General features: G+C 40.2%; 1 protein-coding gene across 7 annotated transcripts in view; it reads right to left on the reverse strand.

The window, feature by feature from the left end:
* Positions 1 to 19,465, reverse strand: part of lama2 (laminin, alpha 2) — a 160,762-nt gene that overhangs the window by 23,597 nt on the left and 117,700 nt on the right. For all 7 annotated transcript variants that reach the window (XM_061753381.1, XM_061753379.1, XM_061753378.1 and 4 more), the window contains 17 exons: positions 17,488 to 17,650; positions 14,957 to 15,035; positions 14,746 to 14,877; positions 13,283 to 13,399; positions 13,022 to 13,185; positions 12,806 to 12,944; positions 12,147 to 12,249; positions 11,365 to 11,481; positions 9,681 to 9,863; positions 8,286 to 8,440; positions 8,061 to 8,204; positions 4,715 to 4,848; positions 1,762 to 1,921; positions 1,558 to 1,682; positions 878 to 1,040; positions 558 to 702; positions 285 to 423 (listed from right to left, as the gene is read on the reverse strand). In XM_061753381.1, coding sequence (XP_061609365.1) covers positions 285 to 423; positions 558 to 702; positions 878 to 1,040; positions 1,558 to 1,682; positions 1,762 to 1,921; positions 4,715 to 4,848; positions 8,061 to 8,204; positions 8,286 to 8,440; positions 9,681 to 9,863; positions 11,365 to 11,481; positions 12,147 to 12,249; positions 12,806 to 12,944; positions 13,022 to 13,185; positions 13,283 to 13,399; positions 14,746 to 14,877; positions 14,957 to 15,035; positions 17,488 to 17,650 — 2,362 coding nt within the window. The remainder of the gene's footprint in view (positions 1 to 284; positions 424 to 557; positions 703 to 877; positions 1,041 to 1,557; positions 1,683 to 1,761; positions 1,922 to 4,714; positions 4,849 to 8,060; positions 8,205 to 8,285; positions 8,441 to 9,680; positions 9,864 to 11,364; positions 11,482 to 12,146; positions 12,250 to 12,805; positions 12,945 to 13,021; positions 13,186 to 13,282; positions 13,400 to 14,745; positions 14,878 to 14,956; positions 15,036 to 17,487; positions 17,651 to 19,465) is intronic.

Consider the following 19,465-nt stretch of genomic DNA (forward strand, 5'->3'; position numbering starts at 1 on the left):
TAAACAGTAAAAGTTGCTTACATACAGTAGAGGCACACGGACAAGTTGGACTGTGATGATTTCATGCTTATGTATGTACAGTATGTCTTTGTTATTTATCTATAAAGTTAAGATTCTTGCGTTATCTTTTACCCATAGCACTGGTTAGCTTACTTTAATTGTGTGACAGTTAAGAATATTATTAATAACAATATTAAAGTATGTGTTCTAACTTAGAGATTCCACTCTAACTATATCAGGCCTCAGCTATCATAATGTGGCCCCATAGTGCGATGCTACCTTACCTATAGTTTCCAATGGTGGGCAGGCCTCCAAAATAAATGCTCTGCTTCTCCTTGAGGTTCAGCCCAGAGGCCGTACCCAGAGATGTGGCCGCTATCTTCTCCTCAGCACTGGTTTCAATGTCCACGATGGTAACTGTGGCTGTAAAAACAGTTCACAAAGACATTAACAGCCATGGAACAGAAGTGGAACAGTAGGCACATCCAGTTTTACAGTATATAGTGTAATGTTAAAATCTGTGAATCTGTCCATCTATTTGCCGTTGCTGATTTTACCTTGCTTCTTGTTTCGAGACATAGTGAGAGACTTCCAGCGTCCATCGTTTTGACGGTTAGGTGATATGGCGCTGCCAACTCCTGACCCCAGATCAAAGTTCATCTTCACCTTGCCCCCTGCTAGCTCCAAGGACATAAAGTCCTTCTATAGGAAGCAAAGGGAGACAGAAGATGCGTTAGGGTACTGTTATGTGAAAATGTAGAAATATATTGTGTCAAAAATATGTTCTCAAAATATGGGTAAAACTGAATTAAGCGTAAATAGGTATAGTGGTCATTTTGGAGATCATCTTATGTTGTCATATCCAGCTTCCATATACCATATCTTCAGTTGCCAGATACATAAGCAGTGCATCGGAGGCAAATGTTCGGAACTTGAATGTAACACTGGAAACATTTGGGTTCCATCTTGTGGGTCGTCCCACTGCGGCGTAGCCTTCCCCGTCCAGCTGGACAGTCCCTTCACCATTTGATGTCTGGGGGCTAACAAACAGTAAAAAAAAAAAAAAAAAAAAAGATGAATTCCAGTTTAATATCACCATCTGAATGGCTGTCTGAAACTTTGTCTCTAAGAAATTAGGGCATGTCATTTGTAGCAATGGAGGCATTAATGTAATGGATTTCAGGACTTTACGCCCAACTAGTTTCAAACTATCATGTCTGCAACCGCAACATTCACAGCGAGTCTGCTTACCTGTTGCTAGCAGACTCCCCGTGTATGTTGCGGTTGCCCTCACCGTGTTTTGATAAGTGGCGGCACATACAAGGTATTCTTGCAAAAAAAAAACATTTGTGGGTTTCCTTCTCCTTTAATGGCTTAGTATATCTCACACACTACATTTAGTACTCAGTCTTTGCATGTTTTCAACTATTATCTTCAAAAATGATAAGGGGTTCCATACCCCTTATCATTTTTGAAGATAATAGTGGATGGATGGAAGGATGTTCGAATTCACTTTACAGAGTCTTCAATGATTTCTGTTCATGTGTATTTGCATACCTGACAACACATCCTTTACAGTCTCCCTGCCTGTCCCTGTAGTTCCAAAGTCCAACTGGTTTACCATCCAGGAAGGTTTCCCCCATGCAGCCTGTGAACGTTGTTGTCCTCACAGCATCTGCTTTCTAAAAGGTAGAAAAACAACACTTATGATAAAGATAAGACTTTAAAGTCACTCTAATCGCACAGATAATTGAAAGTTACCTTAATTGTGCCGAGTATTCCGCCGACAAACAGGTAAGCGTTCTGGTCCACGTCGAGGATGGTGTAGGTTACGGGTGAGTTTGCGCTGCTTGGGGTTGGCACCACACCAGCCCTTGGACCTTCTAGAGGGTACACTAATATGGTGCCATTCAATCCGTTACTGCAGACACGAGAGCAGACAGACAGAAATTAGGAGGTAATTTTATTTGCCAGTGAGCATTTCCTGGAGGACATTTACAACTGCGCGTGATCTGTCACATGAAATCAGCCTTTATGAACTGGCAGTGTAAAAAGATGAATGAGAGAAAGTGATTGCAGAGACAGGTTTGTAGCAGGCGGGACCTCTGAGATGTAGGGTGAAATTGATCTGCCACCTTGAATTTGTTGTTTCATCGTGCCCAACAGTTGGGAAATCTAAAGTCAAAGCCCGTACGCACAGCTATCTGCGTCTTCATGTGCGCAAGATGATGCTGCGTTACGTAAGAGCCGCAGGCTGACAAGGCTGCAAATGCTTCATTTCCCAAGCGAAACAACGTGGTGTCCCCAATTGTGTTAAAGAAATGATGTCCTTAGGTCGCTGAGTTCGTATTTATTTTTCTATTCCTGGCTTCTTTCGGCAAGTCGAGTGTTGTCATCAGGTCATTGACATCATTCAACATGTTCCCATAAGAAATAAGCAGGATATTGTGCTGAACGTTAAACACAATATTGGACTATGAACTGGATTTTACAGTAACACGAATAGTACTCTATAATAGCACTCTTTTAAAATGATGCACAATGATGGGAGATACAGTATGCAATACTGAAAATATTGTAATTGAAAACAAAATCTAATATTTCATTGAAAACGTTTGCGTTTCACTATTTTCATTTCACAAACAAATAAAATGTTCTATAGCTTCAAAATATTAAGTGATTTGATGATTTGCAAATCATGTTCGACCTATATTTAATTGAATACACTACAAAGACAAGATATTTAATGTTCAAACTGATAAACTTTATTGTTTTTAGCAAATAATCATTAACTTAGAATTTTATGGCTGCAACATGTTCCAGAAAAGCTGGGACAGGGTCATGTTTACCACTGTGTTACATCACCTTTTCTTTTCACAACATTCAATAAACGTTTGGGAACTGAGGACACTAATTGTTGAAGCTTTGTAGGTGGAATTCTTTCCCATTCCTGCTTGACGTACAGCTACAGCTGTTCAACAGTCTGGTGTCTCCGTTGTCGTGTTTTACGCTTCATAATGCACCACACATTTTTAATGGGAGACAGGTCTGGACCGCAGGCAGGCCAGTCTAGTACCCGCACTCTTTTACTGCGAAGCCACGCTGTTGTAACATGTGCAGAATGTCTTGCATTGTCTTGCTGAAATAAGCAGGGCCGTCCATGAAAAAGACATTGCTTGGATGGCAGCATATGTTTCTCCAAAACTTGTATGTACCTTTCAGCAGTAATGGTGCCTTCACAGATGTTTAAGTTACCCATGGCATTGGCATTAACACAGCCCCATTCTATCACAGATGCTGGCTTTTGGACTTTGCGTCCATAACAGTCCAGATGGTTCTTTTCTTCTTTGGCCCGGAGGACACGACATCCACAATTTCCAAAAACAATTTGAAATGTGGACTCGTCGGACCACACAACACTTTTCCACTTTGCATCAGTCCATCTTAGATGAGCTCGGGCCCAGAGAAGCCGGCGGCGTTTCTGGGTGTTGTTGATACATGGCTTTCGCGTTGCATAGTAGAGTTTCAAGTTGCACTTACAGATGTAGCGCCAAACTGTATTTACTGACATTGTTTTTCTGAAGTGTTCTTGAGCCCATGTGGTAATATCCTTTACACATTGATGTCGGTTTTCGATGCAGTGCCACCTGAAGGATTCAATGTTGGTTTTCGGCCTTGCCGCTTACATGCAGTGATTTCTTCAGATTCTCTGAACCTTTTGATGATATTATGGACCGTAGATGATGAAATCCCTAAATTCCTTGCAATTGTACATTGAGGAACATTGTCCTTAAACTGTTTGACTATTTTCTCACGCACTTGTTCACAAAGAGGTGAACCTCGCCCCATCTTTGCTTGTGAATGACTTAGCAATTCAGGAAAGCTCCTTTTATACCGAATCATGGCACCCACCTGTTCCCAATTAGCCTGCTCACCTGTGGGATGTTCCAAACAGGTGTTTGATGAGCATTCCTCAACTTTCTCAGTCTTTTTTGCCACCTGTCCCAGCTTTTTTTGGAACGTGTTGCAGCCATAAAATTCTAAGTTAATGATTATTTGCTAAAACAATAAAGTTTATCATTTTAAATATATTGTCTTTGTAGTGTATTCAATGAAATATAGGTTGGACATGATTTGCAAATAATTGTATTCTGTTTTTATTTATGTTTAACACAACGTCCCAACTTCATTGGAATTGGGGTTGTACATATAATGTTAGCTGTGCAATCAAATTACTTACAATGGTGCAAATAGGATATCATTTGCACATTTTTAATTGGGATTGCTAAAATATTTTTCAATGTTGTACTTTCTTACCACTATCTGTTTCTGTTTTTAACTTTGAATATGGAGTTTGATAAGTCTTATTGGGAGTTCCCAACCACAGGGATCTTAAAATATATCCATATGTGCTTTTCTTTCATCTAAAAGATGGATTGAATCATTCCATGTCTCTATTTCTGTGACAAAAGGGTAACATGGGGATTTATCGGCTCGTTAGGTCTTTTGATATTTGCTGCGATAAGTTCCGTATTGCTATGTTGAATCCAGTTTGCGTATGTACATGAATAGATACGCAAATGCTGCTTTGAAAAGAATCATGAGGTTCTTTGTACTGTTGTTAAATATACTGTAAGCATCAAAAGAAAATAATGGGATGATTATACAGCACGCGCCAGTGATAGAGTAAACACACAGAATGCCCAATTCTTACCGAGAAGCTTCTATTCTGTGCCAGTTCCCGTCATTGATGGTGAGATGGGGATATTCCACCCGTCCCACACCTGAACCCACGTCCCAAAGGAAATACACCTTTCCCTTACGCATCTCCAGAGCCAAGAAATCAACCTGAAATATACAGTACACAAGCAGGCTGTCATTTGTCTACAATTTAACACTGACACGGTGAAGATTATGCAAATTTCATTTTGGTTCATGTTTTAACTATGGCACGGTGCTTGACTGGTTAGCACGTCTGCCTCACAGTTCTGAGCACCCGGGTTCAAATCCAGCCTCGCCTGTATGGAGTTTGCATGTTCTTCTCGTGCCTACGTGGGTTTTCTCTGGGTACTCCGGTTTCCCAAAAACATGCATGGTAGGTAATTGAAGATTCCGTAGGTGAGTGCTAATGGGGCGGCACGGTGAGCGACTGGTTAGAGTGTCTGCCTCACAGTTCAGAGGTCCGGCGTTCAATCCCCGGCCCCGCCTGTGTGGAGTTTGCATGTTCTCCCCGTGCCTGCGTGGGTTTTCTCCGGGCACTCCAGTTTCCTCCCACATCCCAAAAACATGCATGGTAGGTTAATTGACAACTCTAAATTGCCCGTAGGTGTGAATCTGAGTGCAAATGGTTGTTTGTTTATATGTGCCCTGCGATGTGCTGGCAACCAGTTCAGGGTGTACCTCGCCTCCTGCCCGATCATAGCTGGGATAGGCTCCAGCATGCCCACGACCGTAGTGAGGATAAGAGGTACAGAAGATGGATGGATGGATGGTTCTAACTTATTCAGAACACAATGTTTTAAGTCTTACTATTAACAGTGGCTAACTATGTATTACATGTATGACAGTTAAGTGTTAAAATGGTACTTAAAACATTGCCTGCATAGTTAATCAGGGGTTATGTTGACAACAGTTTGACCCTTGAACAAAAAAAGGAACGTTTTCAGTATCTCCAATAGGGAAAACAATTGTGCCCTGCAAACGGATTGTGTTTGACTTTCGAGTGTAAAATGATTCGGTAGTAAAAACATGAAGCAATCTGCCTCTCAGGACTGTCTGTGTAAGTGGTGAAACCTGGGGATTTAATTACTTAATGAAGACAACAATCACGAGGAATAAGAAGACAAGGCACATACTTGAACAATTATAGAAGCGACTATATGTCATAGAATAAATACATTAGTTAACATTATACGTACATAATTTACACGTATGTAAACATTCAAGAGTTGACTAAGTCAGTGAAGGAGAAAGAACCTTAACTATTCCGCCTCCTTAACCTGATTTTCTCAGTTTTGTATTTTGATTAATTTTTCTATTATTATGGATGAGCCTGTATTATTATGGATGGAAAAAAAAGTGGCTTTGGAGCATACGCTCTCATCTCGATGCAGCTAAAGAATTACGTTTACACTCAGTATTTATTATTCATATAGCAATATGCACACTTAGAGATTATTAGTCAAATAGGCAGACACACATTCACACACACCCCCTCTTATCTTTGTTGCCCTCCCAGAGGAATGGCCATTATTCATTAGCACGGCTGCGTCGTTGCAATTCAGCCAGCATTACACACTATTAGTGAAATGTTAGAGGTGTATGTGAACACGCACACAGATGCAGCGCGCCTATTCATGCGGAATGTTTCACTTATGGGGAATTTTAGTGACACACACACACACACAACTTGTACACATTAGCGCACAAGACTTCCCAGTCAAATGCAGCAACGCTCTGATTTCTCAGGGGAAATCAACCTAAAAGCAGATAGCAACTGAAAGCTGTTAATTGTCAAGACTTGCTTGGACACACTCACAAGCATGCATATGCTTATGAACACACTTTGGCATTATCAGCAGTACTCTCAGAGTTGGTTTTGACTGAATGTAACACAATCTATAGAAGCATCACAATAAAACTTTTAACAGATTTTTCTGGAAAGACTTCGGACGTTCCGTCGCCATGTGCTTTACGGAGACTTGGCTTTGTGACGCTGTACCCGATGGCGCCGTCATGCTTCCCGGCTTCCATCTTCACAGATGCTTCTATAGCAACGAAAACTGGTGTACGGACATCACGGAGCTCAGCACACACTGCAGCCCGCATTTGGAGTCGCTGTTTTTGAACTGTAAGCCATTCTACTCGCCGCGTGAGATTGCATCATTCATTCTCACTGGTGTTTACATTCCGCCGCAAGCTAACACGAACGCCGCACTGCTAATGCTCGCTGAACAAGTCAACGAAATTGAAATTGAAACACCCGGATTCACCCCTCATTATTCTTGGGGACATTAACAAAGCTAAACTCAACCACGAACTCCCTAAATATAAGCAGCACATCGACTGTCCTACCAGGGAAAATAACATTTTGGACCACTGCTATACTACGCAAAACAACACATACCGTGCTATACCTCGTGCAGCACTGGGCTCGTCTGATCACTGCTTAACTTAATACCGATATACAGGCAAGAACTTAAATGTGCGAAGCCTACAGTGAAAACAGCGAAAAAGTGGACCAATGAAGCAAAGATGGAACTTCAAAGCTTTTTAGACTGCACAGACTGGAGTGTCTTTGAAAATTCAGCTGGCAGCCTGGATGAATATACGGACACTGTCACATCCTATATCAGTTTCTGTGAAGAGGTTTGTGTACCAACAAAGTCATTTCACACTTTCAACAACAACAAGCCGTGGTTCACTGCCAAACTTAAGCAACTTCGCCAAGCTAACGAGGGCGCATATCAAAGCGTTGACAGGGCCCTGTATAATCGAGCTAGAAACCAGCTGACTAAAAAAATTAACATTGCAAAGAGGAACTATGCAGCAAAGTTGGAAAAACAGTTTAGCGCTAACGACTCTAAATCAGTCTGGCATGCATTCCAATTGCTGACAAATTACAAGCGACAATCCCCCCAAGCTGAGTGAGGTGTTCCGGGCACGTCCCACCGGGAGGAGACCCCGGGGACGACCCAGGACATGCTGGAGAGACTACGTCTTTCAGCTGGCCTGGGAACGCCTCGGGATCCCCCCGGAAGAGCTGGATGAAGTGGCTGGGGTGAGGGAAGTCTGGGTGTCCCTGCTAAAGCTACTGCCCCCGCGACCCGACCTCGGATAAGCGGTAGAAAATGGATGGATGGATAGATGTTTTTCTTTTGAAAACATTTACTGGAGGTGCCTGTATACAAGCACATGATAGCGGGATAGCTATGACATGCTATGATGGAACACTCATTTGTTGGTAACTTAGCTTTTCAGCATTTACAGGGAACGTTTGAGGGAATTTCTGGTTTTGAGTGATTTTTACTAGACTTTAACACAGGTGTATATATACTTACATATTTGGCAGAACCGAGGTACAAGAGAAGATTATCGGGCGTTGTGGTTTTGACATGAAGAATGATGGTGTTGTACCTGCCCTTCCTGATGTCAGGGCGGTAACTCCGCAAACAGTCACCACCTGACGACACCGACACTTTGATCTGAAGAGAAAGAGAAAGTCAAATCTACAGTAAACTGATTCTGTGTGTTAGTTCACAAAAAGATTCTCCAGTGTTCCTTACTGAGTTAGCTTGTTTCCTGGCTTGGTTGATCAGTTCCTTGATCTGTGAGATGTTTCGCCTCAAGTTGTCCTCCAGCTTTTTGATAGGCTTCAGCTTCTCCAACAGCCGATCAGCTTCATCTTCTAAATCCTTCACTTTAGCTCCAGCTGCGTGGACTGATAAAAAGAGACGGGGTAGTTTTTGATACACAATCAGCGACATCATCGCATACAGAACTTTACTGCTGAGGGTGGCGGCACGCGACGAGGAGAGGGGGAATATTGAAAGCAGCTGAATCACTCAGTCATCGATTTAACACAGAGAAAAAAGACAAGATAAATAAAGAGGAAGAGAGGTAGAGGCGGAAAAAGAGAAAGAGCCAATCAATTAGTGTAGCTCAGCTCAGCATTCAAAGAGAAGCTGGTCTATACTATTTATTTGAATGGACACTGGCGAAAGGCAGACTGAAGCAGACTGAATAGAGTTCCATGCTTTGCAGTGTGCACAGAGCTCATGCTGGAGCAGAGATTATTATTATTAGGAGCAGCTACTGTGACTTTATAGCTTGAAAAGATACAAAAGTATGGTGCTCCAATACAATTCAATTCCAATCAAAAAATTTGCAAATTGGGACAAATCAGGTTTGGATAAACCTGCAGAGATCAGATTATTAAATTAGCATTGTATTGGGGCACCATTGATGATAAGTGTTTACATCAAGGTAAAATAAAATAAATAGACATACTTATAGCTGTGGGGGTGAAGGACAAACAAACAAAGAGACAACATATTTGTAATTATTGTAGTTATAATTTACCACAACTAGTCATGGTCTAATCATATCTTTGAACAAAACATCAAACATGCAGTAGTTTGTGGAGTGAAATTCATGTAAAATACAATTAAAAAAAAAATAAAAATAATAATAATTACTTTGATACGACAGAATGAATCTGCTTTACTATAATAAAAATAAGTCAAAACCGATGTTTTGGCATAGTTAATTGTCAAGTGCAAAATGAACATTTTCCATTGTGTAACATCAAAAATGTTATATTTTCTTTTTTGTTTAGCCCTTGTGAAAGCATAAGTAAATAAAAAAAAAATAATAATATCCTGCCAAAGAGGCAAAAAATATTGGGTACAGTAAATAAATAAATGCATCTTAGCCTGTTTTCATTTGTTTTCATTTGACTTCCAAATGTTGCTGACTTTTTAAACAGATTTTCCTTGAAATCGAAAGTCAAATTCAGTCAAAGTTGTTCAACTTCAGAGGGTCCCAATGTAATTAATTTAGTTAATGTGTTTAGCTAATCATAACAAGGTCTTCAAATAAAACTGTGACTTTAAAAAATTATTCATAAACAAGTGTAATACTTCACTTGTGCTACCACGTAAGCAACAAACCATACTTACTGTTTTTCTCCGGGTCCTGGATCATTTTGTTGGCAGTGTTGACCGTGTCGGCCAACTTGCTGAAGTTCTTCTGTATGTCGTTGACCTGAAGGTTCAAGGCCGCGAGGCGCTCCAGGACGTCGATGGCCGTAGCGTTTGCCTCAGCGGCCACAGTCTTTGTCGCCGCCAGCTTGGCTGCTGTGTCTGCCAGATGACAATGTTTAGTCAAATATAGTCTTCACTGGCAAAAAGCCATCAAGCCAATGCATGTGTTATATTTCAACTTATACAAGACTCATGTTGAAGATGGTAGTTCATAGTCACTGCAGAGTTCTTACTTAGTCAAGCAAAACAATTAAGCTACCAAGGTTCCTTCATGTAAAAAAAAAAAAAAAAAAAAAAAAAAAAAAAAAAAGGTGATGTATAAACCCTGAATAGATTAAAATATGCAAAAATTCAACATTTTCAACCAAGAGAATTGGTCATGTATTTTGACGTTTTCCTTTTAAAAAAAATAATACATTAATTATTATTAATTACTACGAGTGGCTGCCGACCAGTTCAGGGTGTACCCCGCCTCTTGCCCGAACATAGCTGGGATAGGCTCCAGCACGCCCGCGACCCTAGTGAGGATAAGCGGTACAGAAAAGTGATGGATGGATGAATTATTAATAATTATTGGACTTTTTTACTTGTTTGCTCTTTATTTGTATTGTCTCACAGTGTAATACTAGCATTGAAGTAATATCCTTTTTGACATAGTAAAATTAGCAGGACACTTTTGAAAAAATAAGATGCAGTACATTTCTGTTCTATTGTTTTATTTTAGATTTAAGGTAAAATGAATTTATACCATTCAACTATTTCAGATCTCTAAAAAGGTCAAACATCTTAACACTTGGTGTTTCATAGGAACCCCATTATCTTTCAACATACTTTTTTTCTCTCTTTGTTACAGTACTGTCTTTTTGTTGATTTTAATGTTACTCTTGAAAGCATCTTTGCTCTTTGAAAATATGCATATTTGATACATGTTCTACTTCTCCCTTCAGCAGTTAAACAAATAAATAAATGTGGTCTTCTAAAATAACCAAACTGATGGGAGCACGGAGTTTCGGCATAGGACTCTTTCATCATATTTCAATTAAATGTGTCAAATCATTCTATATCCTCATACATTATCATTAATAATATGAGTCTTCTTTGTCGATTGTCTGAAAGAAATAAACCTGATAAAGTTCCACTCACTTATAGTGAGGTGGGCATCCAAATGCTCATTTTTCACACCTACTTAAGTTACCAAGTATAGTTCCCCATCTGATGAGGAGCATCACATAACAGGCTCTTGCTTTGGAACTGAACAATAATCTCTAAAGGTTTGAATTATAATTTTGAGAGCACCAAAAAGGAATTTAAGCCTGGCTCCATTTGGCAAAATGTCAGTTAAAGGTAAACATATTTTTGCTCTGGTAAAGGGGACCAATACTTACTATACCTCTGCAGTTTGGATGTGTTCCAGTAGTTTTATCTTATTGTTATTGTTATTGTTACCTATCTGTGTCTACCATATTGACTTGGCAACCTCTAAACCTGTGTCAAGTTTAATTTAGAAGAGCAACTGAGCTCCATTCATGCGCTCATTGATTTCACTGTCACTTGAACTCTCTCTGTCTCGCTCGTACACGGTACATTTGTGCAGTCATACCATTGGGAATAGTGCCGAGTGTTGTCATGGTTCCATTGATAGCTTTGAGCAGGTCTTTGGTTCGGTCTCTTGCAGATTTAACTCTGCCCTTTAGTCCAGAGACAGTAGCAGCATTGTCTATAGTTCAAAAAACAGACAGAAAAGATAGCTGACTAAAACAGGAGCAGTAATATTTTTGTTGAAAATAACTTACACTTCCTTACTGAAACACTTGTATGACAAAATTTCCATTGCCTGCTATTACACACAATTTGCACTTTCGACAAGTAGTGGCTGGGGGTGTTTATTTACTCAACAGAAGATATCCAGGGCAGGGTGTCTAATGAGGTAGCCTTATATAATTTATGTCAAGTGAAATTGCAGCTTAAAAAATAAATAAATGAAAATGACTAATGGCAGGTCAGGAGGAACTAATAAGCCCATCACCCCAAGACATAAATAGCAACGGTTACAAAGGTGCACAGAAAGATCATCTTCAATACTGTGCAGGTAACTGGTATGCAGTAAGACTCCACACTGTTTACATGCATCTGTTAGCGCTGCTGTTTTGGTTAGAACTGAATTCAAATGGGCTGTGAAGCTACAAAAACTCCTGAATGTGTGAACGTTTGTCTCTGAACTCAGGTAATTACAATGACTATGTGTTTTTTCGGGAAAAAGGAGGCGTTTATTTGTAGCTGGCAGACCTGGTGACTAATTGGGGCTATTCGAGGGACATGCATTATTTGAGGAAATGCCTTATTTCTGCTCAGTATTGCCAAGTATACACGCACGCACAATACCTTTGACATCATTATGGAGTTGCTTAGCCTGGTTGAGCAGCTTGAGACTCTTCTGAAGGGCACCTTGAGCTTCCTCCTTCACTGGGATCTCTGGGCCTAAAGCCTACACACACACACGCACACGCGCACACACACACACCAACACACACATACACACACAAAGGAAAATCTGTGACAAAGAACGCTTCAGGATTTGGGAGCCACTCATGAATTAAATAGCTTTCATTTGGCATACAAAGGTGAAGTCATCTGCATATCACCTTTCTGGTGTCAGATTGACCATGTTGCTTTGCTAAATGACATTCGCAGAAAGGTTTTTTTCAGGATCTCTTCATACTTCATAATATCTTCTGTACAACCTTTCACTTTAAGAACATTTTGATTTTGTTTGTTTGTGAGAAGAAGACATGAGCAAGCGGCGACAAAATTTGAGTGAAGTACAAATACAAAACCAAACATGAAAGGAAGAAGAATGATGGGAAAAAAGCACCAAACTGTGATTGATGGAGCGTGCAAACTCTACACAACTGTGCAAGTGAACTGTATGACTTTGGAACTGCACAAAAACATGCACGCACGGATCACTATTCAAGTATATTGAATAATAAGTTTCATTCATTAAAACTAGAAGTCTCTAAATGTGCGTGTGTACTTCTTACCATTGTCAGTGCTTCTGACCCCCTCTGCTTGGCCATCTTCGCCTCTTTCTCTGCTTCGTCAACATTCGCTTTAATGTTTGTGTATGCTTTGAAGGCAGCTGTTGCGTTGAAGGAGAGATTCTTCGCTTCGGCCAAGATTCTGTGAGAAGAGGACAAAAGAGTCGTTTCTCATTTCTGTTTTGCGGTGTTAAATTCTGCAACGGGGCTCATCGTTACCCATCCAAAATTGCAGCGGATTCATTAAGCTGTTGGGCGTGATCCTCAGCAGCACGCACGCGATGAGCCAGGCCGCCACCACTCAAACCGTCGGTGAGGTCCCGGACTTTGTCATCCAGCTGCTCGTTAAGAGGACCGAGGTCTTTCCTCATCTCCTCCGCATCCTACAAAAGAGATCCAATACTCAAGAGTCAGACCGAACACAACATCTTACACACGACACAGTGTAACACAATCTTCCAACAAGGCCCTTTGTCGTACCTCTAACTCTTTATTGATGTTGTCTGAGAGCTGGTTGGCATCATCCAAAAGGGTTTCTCCTTCCCCCAGGACCTTTTGTGCTTCTTCTTTAACCCCAAGGACTGCAGCATGCTTCCTCTGCAAGAGAACAAACCATCACACCGTCATTGTGTTGTATGAATGGCATCAAGTAGAAGAGCATTTAATTGTCCTGCTTGTCACTGGCATAAATAGATGAACAACAAAAACAAACAACAATATTTGTAGTAAATCAATTATATTATTTTTATTTTTATTATTATTATTATTAAATTATTAAATAATAGTAAATAAATAAAAATGAAGCGTATAAAAAGTGAAAAAAGATCACTTCCCACAACACCTGAGGATCTCTCACGGCAGACTAACTGGGAATTATTGAAGTAGACGTTGCACGTGAATGATGCGCGAATAAAAACAAATAAAAAAATCCTAACTGTGTTGGGTGATGGGAAAATAGAAGTAATAGTTCCTAACAAGGTACATATTTTATGTAATCAAGTTTTAATACATGAGTGACTGTAAAGACAAGCCAAGGAATTATAATAATACCCAACAATATTGGCTCAAAAATATATAACTAAATTAATAAAAATTAAATGCTCACAAGCATAACACAATTTTACACACACAACAAAAAAATACACAGAGAGCTCTTTATTGAGTCCCCTTGGCGCTAATAATGTAGACAGCTCCTTTAGTAGTCCCAGTTGTAGGTGGAAAATTAATTACATAATTGTAATTATCTATTTGGAGCATAGTGCTGTAACATTTTCTCTCTTCAGAGACACCTAGGGATTTAGAGAAACTCTTCTGCTCTTCACAGTATGAAAATAAAATCCCACTTGTGGAATCAGTCACATCAGAAGAGGGATAATACAATACAGCATATACCATGATGTACGTAAATGTAATTTCTACATGCTATCCTTTGCATTGTATATTACTACTATCAGCCACATGACATTTGCGGGACCTTATCACATTGGTGAACCAGCTAGGACACCTCTCATGTTGTGTCACCAATAGCGTCACTATCAGCATTAATGTTCGGAGTGGTGTAGTGTTTGCACAACCTTTGCTCAATGATCAATGTTTATTTCAAGACACGATGAACTTGGTAGGAATTATTCATTATAGTCAGCTTTTTAGTGAGTGCAATTCAAGTAATAACACTTTCCATTAAAAAGCTGCGGCATTGAACCGAATTATTGCATTCCCGACGCCATTGGAGGTTTACAACAGGCAGTAGGGGGATCCACTGAGCACATTTTGGAAATCACACCCTATCAAACAAACACGCTTGCATTAGTTGGTGAGTTTTCAGGATGGTAAAACTGAAGAAAGCCTTCACCTTCATTTTGCATTGCCCCATTGCAGTTATACAGTTATTTCAAAATTAAAACCCATGGTTTTATGTGTCCAGAGTTAATTTAATCATGTACCTCCAAGAATGTGAGGTTGACTTGGTTTTGTCCAGCCAGCAAGCCAGCCAGCCTTGTTTTCTCACGAGCAGAGTAAAGAAGATCTTGGGCCTCCTGAAGTTTGCCCTCATGGTCTGACAGCTTGCCTTTTATCTAGGAAGGAGAATAAGTTACTGTAATTCAGTTCAGTATTGTTCAAGCACAAGGATTATAAATTGTGAGTTGCGAGCACCTCTGCTTTTAGGTCTTCTGTGGCTTGATGAGGATCACCGAACATCCTCTTCATTTTCTGGAACAACTGCTCTGCCAGGCTGGAAGGAGTGAGGATCACAATTAGTTTTAAAATATACATTATGTTGGTCCATGGTCATTTTTTCATTGTAAATCATTTAATTAATATTTTAGATACCATACTTTTCTGACTATAAGGCGCACTTAAAATCCTTACATTTTCAAAAAAAAATCGACAGTGCACTTTATAATCCGCTGCGCCTTATGTATGAATTCTGGTGGTGCTTACTGACCTCGAAGCGATTTTATGTGGTACAAGGCGCTCAAAAATCTGTCAAAATGCTTTAGTATGACTTTGGTAAGCTACGAAGCCGGATTGTCGGAGCATTACGTAGTGAGCCACCCCAAGGAGCAATACTTACTGTGCTTCAACATAATATGGTGTGTGTATAAGTGACTTATCTGACTGTTTTGTTTCACTTAATGTGCCTTATAATCCGGTACGCCCTATGTATGAAAACAGACCCGTTCATTGATAGTGCGCTTTATACTCCGGTGCGCCTTATTGTCCGAAAAATACAATAGTCTTAATGGACTGCTATGAGTCATTAGAGAAGAATTGAGAGCATGATCGCATGCTTGCCTGCATTTATAAGGGTATCCTTACAAGGTGTGTATACATGTCATATAAATTGGTTATTCTAATTAGTTTATAAAGGCCTTGACTATTACAAGTCACTGGATAAGCATTTCCTGTTCGCCAAATTGAGAGCTGACAGTGTTTAAAACACCTGTATATGATTTATCACATGAATTAGTATTTGCAAAGATCCTATAATGTAGTTTCTGTTGCATCACTGCCAGGGTCATCCACACTCAATCGACACCTGACGTGTTGGTGTTTGGAATAATACTAAGTGCACCCCAAATATAGCTATATGTCATGGTAGAAATGCACTGAAAGCAGCAAATGTTGTCCTAATATCTAAGCATTTAGGACATGTTTCAAATGTCCACAAAACACAGTGCATATATCTTAAACAAAATCGTGCCAAATACTCAGGAGAGCAAGTTTTGAAAACCAAACTTCTCACCTTTGAAAAGGAGTTTTCCGAACATTTGTATGTTTACCACAGAGGCCCTGAATGCATGATTAGCATTAACCGAGACAAGAAGAAACGAGCTCTCCCCAGTTGATGCCGCTCAAAGGATTTTGCACAGTTTTGGCAGATACATGCAAGGTAATTATTGGACTTGGTATAATATTAATGAAGTCTATTGGGGACAGTGAGATGAAAACGAGTAAAAATAAATATGTATTCTAAATGATCACAGTGACTATTTTCAACATTTGACAGTGTTTATATACATTTCATGAAAGACATTTGTAGCTACCTTTTCAGGCATTGGTATAAAGTGATGTGTTTTATTTATTGGCTGTTTTGGTCAAACTGTCTGCTGGGTTCAGTCTCAAAGACAAGAGCGTGGCAAGGGCGATTTATCTTTAGCCTTATTTTCCATGTGCATTATCTCCCAATACTGTGTCCATCATTTAGTCTTTCCTCCGTTCACCCCTATTCTCGTATCTCAGCATCGTTATGTCTGTGTCTCCCCCTGCAGCCATAGTTTTAATTAACTTATCGACCTCGTCAACATTTAATGCGCTAAAGAGATAAAGTGAGAGAGGAGGACGGGAGGAGAAAGAGTGTAGATTACTGACCGAAAATGCCAGAAAGACTTCATCAGCACAAACTTGTGGCTTCTTCACAGTGTACGGCAGTGTAGGATGTGTTGACTTGGATAATGTGCAAACATTCAAGCCTACCCTTTATTTCATTCGTTGGTTTTATATTGATTGTAAATTAAAGCCATATTAAGTAGTCACAGTAATAATGTGCCTTGAATTAACGGCCTTAAAGCCATTGTCAAAGTAGACTGGCTTGTAACAGGGATAATAGCATAATTTTCATTGCCATGACAGCACCTGATCACTTACCATAGCGGCCTATAAGAAAAAGTGCATTTCGGGTTTGCGCTGGCATCATTGCTAACATTACTGTTTAAAGTTGTGTGCACTGTTCTTCTGCACAGTAAAATAATTCATTTCAAGACATGATGTTATAATGCGGGCAGCACGGTGTGGAAGTGATTAGCACATTACCTCATATTTGACAGGTTCTGGGTATTAATCACAGTGGCATACCAGAAAGTTACATTTCACAACTGTAGGGGGAGCCCAGGAGCAAAAAAAAAAACTAAATCTTCACCACAGCCTTACTGTATGTTGGTACTGTACAGGATAGTAGTTAAATTCATTAGGAATGTATAGATTGACTTTGCTTACTTCATACATGACACACCAATAATAAGTCCAGGAGAATAATTTGGTGCAGGATAAGGTATAGAATTCTAGCGTGATTTAGAATAAAAGATAGCTTTCTTAAGATGAGCAGCATTGTAATTTGGTGGCAGAAAAAAATGCACGTAAGTTATGAGTGTGTCTAGTATGCAAGTATGCATGTGTATTCATACTCCATCTCCTCCTCGGCAATGATCCGCTTCTCTCCCAGCTGTCGTTTTCTCATCTCGGCCAGCATGGTTTGAATCTCCTCCTTTATCTCCTTCAAACCTTTTTCCGGCGTTCCGTCTTTGCGTGCCAGCATGCGGTTCAACTCGTCAGCTTTGGACTGAAGGTCTGGACGCAAAGATGAGACATTATTGCTACATGTACAGCTTTTATGTAGTAAACTTCATCCACCAAGGAAAATTAAGAGGAAAAAAATGGATGTCAGCAGTGACCCTGAATAATCCAGCATTCTGCGGAGACAGAAAGTGAGCAGACCATTGTTGAAATACCATATTTAGGCTTTAGTCAGTGTAAATCCTATGAATGGTAAATTGTTGCACGAATCATTAAAATCTCTGGAAGAAAGCTGATGATGAAGAGTAATTTCACCTTTCAGACATGACAATCACCACAAACACGCATCTAAAAAAGATTAACCAGAAGAACATTAACGATTGGAATGCTTGAGTCCAGAACTCAATCCGATTAAATGTGTGAGGAGTGAGGGGCTATAAACTAGAGATACCCTCCAATCGGACAGATTTTGAGTGTTGTTGCAAGAATGGAGTTGCAGAAGTAGGCAAATAATAAAGATGTGCTAATAATTCTTGAGCCTGGTGCTATTTTGACAAAAGCATAATATAGACATGTTATTAAGACACATGAGAACTATTTTAAATAGTGGAAAAAAATGCCTACTTTAAGAATGTTAAAATCCATCCATCCATTTTCTGAGCCGCGTGCTGGAGGGAGCCTATCCCAGCTATCTTCGGGCAGGAGGCGGGGTACACCCTGAACTGGTTGCCAGCCAATCGCAGGGCACACATAAACAAACAACCATTCACACTCACATTCACACCTACGGGCACTTTTAGAGTCTTCAATCAACCTACCACGCATGTTTTTGGGATGTGGGAGGAAACCGGAGTGCCCGGAGAAAACCCATGTAGGCACGGGGAGAACATGCAGTCTCCACACAGGCGGGGCCGGAGATTGAACCCAGGTACTCAGAACTGTGAGGCAGACGCGCTAACCAGACATGCATCAGTTTTTTCCTGCATTAGAAAAGAATGACTTGTACATATCCATTACATAATGGATGCACGTGTGTGTGTGCGTGTATGCGTGCTTGCATGTGTGTCCTAGTGGTCCATTATTCTATGCTATGTCTCTAAAGTTGATCTGATTGAAGAAAGTTGAAACTTCACACTGGTGAATGTGTGTAAGGTTTTTTCGAGCGGGCGTGCATGGTCGCAGTGATTCGGCCTTTCTTCTCATCTGAAATGTAAACACGATGTGATTACAGCTAAGACACAAGCAAAGCCATCACGCTAATGAACAGCTGTAGCGTATGTGTGTGCACGCGTGTCCCACTGAGTCTGCGTGTCACAGCCATATAATTACATGCTGGGATTTAAAAGCCAATTAAACACTTAAAACGTGAATGGAATTATATTATGGTATCCAGTAAACACACACACATATACACTCAGTGAGTATGTACAGTATTTCCTTGCCTCATTATCTATAAGTGTGTGCGTATGAAGTTGCATTATTCGTGCACTTCTGCACCAGTGTTTATGCACATTGCTTTTGAGTTTTAGTGTGTGTGTGTGTGTGTGTGTGTGTGTGTGTTTGATAGCCACTAATTATGTCCCTAATTGCTACTCTCAATCATCCACTGCGAAGCAACACACATTTCACACACATTTCACACACACACACACACACACACACACACACACACACAGCCATAAACACGCAGCGACCAGGCAGAGGGCCAGAGAGCTTGCAGCAGCAACAAGGAGCGGAAAGTTTCACCACTTTCTTTACACCCCAGACAACATAAAATTTTTATAATCGCAGTTATTTGAGCAGAAATCCAATTTTACATCACTTTTATCTGTAAAAGTACCAGTGAGGAGGGTGCTGTGTAAAAAAGAA

This window comes from Phyllopteryx taeniolatus, chromosome 18 (genome assembly GCF_024500385.1).
Source record: "Phyllopteryx taeniolatus isolate TA_2022b chromosome 18, UOR_Ptae_1.2, whole genome shotgun sequence".
NCBI lineage: Eukaryota > Metazoa > Chordata > Actinopteri > Syngnathiformes > Syngnathidae > Phyllopteryx > Phyllopteryx taeniolatus.